This window comes from Camelina sativa, chromosome 7, assembly GCF_000633955.1.
Source record: "Camelina sativa cultivar DH55 chromosome 7, Cs, whole genome shotgun sequence".
Lineage (NCBI taxonomy): Eukaryota > Viridiplantae > Streptophyta > Magnoliopsida > Brassicales > Brassicaceae > Camelina > Camelina sativa.
In genome coordinates, this window is record NC_025691.1 from 19,308,522 (window position 1) to 19,314,214 (window position 5,693).

A 5,693-nucleotide genomic window follows, 5' to 3' on the forward strand; every position below is an offset into this window, starting at 1 on the left:
TGAAAACCCAATTCCTTGATCAATCATAATCCTCCAAGATGGAATCTTAGAGAGCTCTGCATCTCTTACCTTCACATAAAGCTCTGAAGCAACATCTTTATATACATCATTATACTGCAAATTCTCTTTATTCTGCATTGTACATGGATCTCCTCTCATGTGCATGATCATATAAGGCACATCAGAATCCGCAATAACTTTATGCATATTCGAGTCTAGACTTCCTCCAGATACATCATTCAAGATGTCAGCTCCATTTCTTATAGCTTCTAAAGCAACCTCAGAGTTAAATATGTCAACAGATATGAGCTTGCCCTTCATCTCTTGCATACCACGAACAACTTTTAAAACCGGAATTAGTCTGTCTAACTCTTCTTGACTAGAGATTCTTGAAGCCATTGGCCGTTGACTGCGCACCGATATCAACAATATCTACACCTTCAGAGATCATGGAACGGATCCGAGAAACCGCGAAATCTATAGATTGAAACTTACCTCCATCACTAAAGCTGTCAGGGGTAAGATCAAGTATACCCATCACATAAGTTTTCTTAGAAAAGTCCCATAACTGATCTCTTATTGGTATAACCCTTTGTATAATACCGTCTTTCCCAAGCAATGATTCACCACCTAAACCCTCCCAAACTTGGAAGATTCCACCTGGATGGTTTGAGAGTAAATGCCAATATGAAACTATATGATCATTTTCACTATCTTCTTTTCCAAGCAAATCAACCAAAGGTGCTAAGAAAAGTGGTCTCTCCCAGATTCTCTCATGGGGAATGATGAGTTTATCACAAATTATCTTATGCTTTCCATAGAACAAGATGTCCAAGTCAAGTGGTCTTGGTCCATACCTTAAACCATTCTCTTCAAAAGCCATCTCTCTTTCAATGTTCTTGAGAACGTTCAAGAGTTCGTGAGGTTCGAGCTTCGTTAGGCCTCTTACTGCAGCGTTGAGAAACCTAGGCTGGTTTGTGACATGAACAGGTTTTGTTTCGTACAAGCAACTGTGTTTGGTTACACTGATTCCATATTCTTTCATCAAACGTAAAGCCTCCCTGAAGTTATTCATTCTGTTTCCAACATTGCTTCCCAAAGCAATCACGACTTCTTCTAAAGCTTAGTTATAACACAAACAAGAGTTTTACATATTTGCAATATTAAAGAAGTGAAAACGAATAGAAAATTGTTATGTATAGTGAATCGATAAAAAAACACTGAAAAGGAAACAAATACGAACCCATTTTAAAATATCTTAGTTTGTATTATATGCGTCGGTCTGACCTGAAGAAGACATGGAGATTCAGATACATGCACATAGACAAACTAAGATATTTTAAAATGGGTTCGTATTTGTTTCCTTTTCAGTGTTTTTTTATCGATTCACTATACATAACAATTTTCTATTCGTTTTCACTTCTTTAATATTGCAAATACGTAAAACTCTTGTTTGTGTTATAACTAAGCTTTATGCGTCGGTCTGACCTGAAGAAGACATGGAGATTCAGATACATGCACATAGACAAGATAAAAGGTCATAATTTCTTATGAACTAGTCGTGTTAGTCACTTAGTCAAGTACCTTTTGTTTTTGCGCTTCTTTCAAATTGGATGACTTGCGAGCTAGAAGAAAACAAAACAAATTGTAAGAGACAGGTTGGATTTTGTTGTAGTTGTCTCATTAGTTGGATATGATTTTAAAATGAGGGATGCCACCAGTTATATACTAGTTCACCTCCATGACAAATGGTATATATATGATAGGTTCAATCAAATACTGTAGTGAAGATTGATCATTTTTAATATTCCATATATACATATTTACATTTATAATAGAGAAGAGTTAGTTATCCTTAATCTGATTTTGCCAAGTGCACTATTGTATTTCTAGGATATGTATACTATTTTGATATTTTAATATCTATTAATCTTGAAACGACCGCACCCGGATTCCCAATCCTTACACAGGATCCACGGGAAACGATTTCACGGGAATCCCATAATTCCGACGAGGCAACTGACGTAGAAATCACTCTTTACAAAAATCCCACAAATACACCAAACAGCACCTCATCTTGTTATTGAGTCGCAAAACCAACCACCGCTAGTGACCGAGTAACAAGAGAGATGGGCTAAAATATTTGATTCCGTCCAGCCACGGACGACAATTCCCCACGAATACTCCAATTCACCATAAACTTCTCCAGTGTCAATCGACATCACCCATCGTACCACTTGTGATCCAACACACATGGTGTCGATCGACACCCTTGGCATCACCTCCGTCAAACTTTCCTCATCTAAACCTAACTCTCCAACGATCCAAACACATAACAAAATCCTGGTGTCGACCGACACCACCATGGTGTCGATCGACACCCCAACATTGTCACAACACAACCATGTAAAACGTCCATACTAAATTTGGATTAAAACACAAACTAACCGTTCGTTCCACAAATCCACTGTTGGATATGAACCCCATAGAATCACGAAGCTCTCCACCAAATTTCAGCCAAATCGGATTCCGTTTCATCTCTCAAACGTTGCCCTGAAGTAGCCATCCTGAACCAGTCCATGCAGTCCATCTACAGGTGTTGGTGTCGAACGACACCAACCTAGAAATCACGATCTGAGCCTCCCTTAAAGCTCCTTCTCGTCACAAATCTCTAATCCTTCACAACTATTGATTCCCTAACCGATTAAGTATCAAACAACACAATTTACCTGGATAACAGCTAGGTGAGAGCCTCCTTGTCTCTCTCAATCCACCACCAAGTACTCTCATCCTTCCTCCACACCCATGAGAAAGATCTATCACCTTTATCCTTCTCTTACGGCACAACGGAACTCAGCCCTTTCTGATCCTCACCCCACAAGCAAACTCGGCTCACACTGGAGGCAACAACTCCCTCTCTTTTTCCCTCTCCCCTGGTGGATGTGACCAAGAGACGTAAAAAGATGAAGATAATTCCCGTCCCCTTAGCTAGAACAAAACCCGCAGCTAGAACCAACTTGTGGTGTTGAGCGACACTACGCCATGGTGTCGAGCGACACTATGCCATGGTGTCGGTCGACACTCCAACTCCAAAGTTGGTTCGCGGGCATTACAAATCTCCGTTCATATGGTTTATTCTTATTCAATGACTTGATATCATCTAATTAAACTTTTACTTTTTCTATATTTTCTATATTTTGTAAAAATTAATCCTTTATTATGAAAATAAAACATTTACTTTTTATTCAATGGATTTTTATTGCCTATTAAAAAAACCACCGTAATAACCCTAAATTTCAACATTATCACAAAATTTGTGTATAGGAAAACTTTAAAAAAGATAGAATTTCTTACTAAATCATTGAGGAACCACTTCCTAATATTTGAGGAACTTTACTTAATTTTTAGGTGTTTTAAATTAAAAATAATAATTACGGATAATAAATAATATCAAGGAGATTAAATATATTTTAAATCAATATTATAAAAATTAGGTAAATGAAAAAAAAAACTGAGTATAACAAAACATAGAAAACTAAAATCATATCAAGTAAAAATACATACATTTGTTCTCGTTTATTAACCTCGAACTAAATTATAACAGTAAAAATAAAAATGATAATAGAACATAAATCATAAATCTATGTACATAAATCCAACAGTCATATGATCTATAAATCAATTTGAGAACGACGCTGTGTCTTAAATCTATGTATATGCCACAACGACGCTGTGTCTTAATTTAATAATCACTGCATGTTATTGCATCGCTCTTTATTTTATATTTTGCTAAGAAAAGAATCGCATCACTCTTTCTGCTTTAAGTTTCTCAGTTATTTTTTTTTTCTAACTTTTTATTCAGTCTCGTTTCTTTGATAATGTTTACTGTTGTTTACTGTCTCCACTAATTTGATTTCGAAAAATAATTCATACACAAAAAATTTTCGCATATAAAAAAACTGAAAAAATCACTAAATGGTGGGGGGTTTTAAGATAAATTAGCTTTTAGTTTATATAGCATACATACTTCGAATTTTGAACAAACAATGACTGGCTTTTAAAATAGGAATCAATTATGAGAAAACCATTTTTTGGAATAGTCTTTGTTGATTTTACCACTTTTTGAATAGTTTATAAATTTTACCACTTTCTCAGTTACAAAAATTTGATTTAACATGCGTTCTATTTGTTATGTTCGGTTCCATTTGTTCTTAGGGTTTAGTATTTGATATTAAGTACGTACTGTATTACAAAAAAAAACTGAAAACACGTATTTTCTTTCTTGTTAAAAGTGGTAAAATCCACAAATTATTCAAAAAATATTATATCCAAAAGATTTTTTTTTTTGAAGTGGCATTTTTAACAAGAATCCCTTTAAAATAGAACTCTAGGTCTATTATCTTCTTCTCACATGCCACAACCTTATTTTTCATCGAGTCCATGTACTTCTGCAGACTTTCCATCTCCTTCAGCATCTACTTATACTATGTTTTAGCTTCATCGATCTTGTCATTTTCATCTGTTGTGGCTTTTTCTATCAACTTGGGTTTCCTTAAAAGAACTTATGTCTCATCTTTGATATTTATCATGCCATCTATCCATTTTTAATGATCTTAAACTTGAAATTCGTCGCCATGAAGCATCTTATATATCTCCATGCACCTATTAAGTGTGGTTCTTGAAACGTCCTTTTTGAAAATGTTCATCTGCTTTGTTAACCCGACATACTGTTGAACATGACATATCACAGCCACTTCCAAAGAATATCAAGCTCAGTTCTTAATGCTTTCAAGTGCGGGATTCACTTTCATTTGAAAGCCTCCTTTGCGGCTATCATCTTCCAAACATGTGAGGTCTTTGGTATAACAATCTCCTCATCTACAAAACAGTTTCAAAACAGTGAGGTCTAAGTTATGACAAATATAACTCCAAAAGGTCCAATAAGAGTTAAGACACATACTAGCATGGTCTTGTTCTCCTATTTTGCTCTTACAGCTCTTCCTGGTTAGAGGCTTCCTTATCTGAAATTTCAGTTTCCAAATCAGTCTCATGGCATGTCAAATAAAAACCAAGGAAGAAGAGAATCAACTTGCAGGTTTCGAAAGTATTACCTCGACAAGAATTCTGATCACCACGAGAGTCACCAACAAGGAATAGATGGGTAATATCTTTTTGGATTTCATACCTAAGAGTAACGACTTCACTGATATCAAACCAATTCTTGTCGAATTGTATGAATTGAGACAAACACAAGTTTATACAATAGTAAAAGATATATGGCGTATTAGGATTTAGGAAGACAGAGATTGAGGTAAGTTACACTTATCAAGTTTATGTTTTCCATCCTTGGAGGCGATTGTTCAACGAACAGTTTCATATATAAGAGAACAAATACACCACAGTCAAAAGCATTATCTTGTTGTGGAACCTAATTACTTTGATATATTATATATATAATCAGATTTTGGAAGACCCTAATCTTTAATCGCAAGACTAAGAAGATAAAAGACTAACCTCCACTTCACAGAAGGGGTTTTGGATGTTTATCCCAAAATCCTTGTAAAAGTTGGTTACTAAATCCCATTCGTACTAAACATGTACTACTTCTAGCCTTATCAAGATTTTGTTAGCCTAATCAAGACTCAGTTAGCTTTATCAAGATTAGCCTGGAATATCCTCATGTTTTTTTCAAC

At 35.3% G+C, this 5,693-nt stretch overlaps 1 protein-coding gene and 1 long non-coding RNA gene across 3 annotated transcripts in view; both read right to left on the bottom strand.

Moving 5' to 3' along the window:
• LOC104704760 (folate synthesis bifunctional protein-like) overlaps positions 1 to 1,247 on the bottom strand; it is a 1,604-nt gene extending 357 nt beyond the window's left edge. Inside the window, 3 exon segments of the mRNA XM_019227098.1 lie at positions 4 to 406; positions 408 to 1,122; positions 1,244 to 1,247. Coding sequence (XP_019082643.1) covers positions 4 to 406; positions 408 to 1,122; positions 1,244 to 1,247 — 1,122 coding nt within the window.
• LOC104701544 lies at positions 4,359 to 5,693 on the bottom strand. Of its 2 annotated transcripts, XR_753841.1 has the most exons (4): positions 5,321 to 5,693; positions 5,112 to 5,185; positions 4,961 to 5,021; positions 4,359 to 4,878 (listed from the first exon to the last, which is right to left on the bottom strand). It is a non-coding gene; the product is annotated as an uncharacterized LOC104701544 (long non-coding RNA). The 2 variants fall into 2 exon arrangements; XR_753840.1 differs by having other exon boundaries at positions 5,112 to 5,683.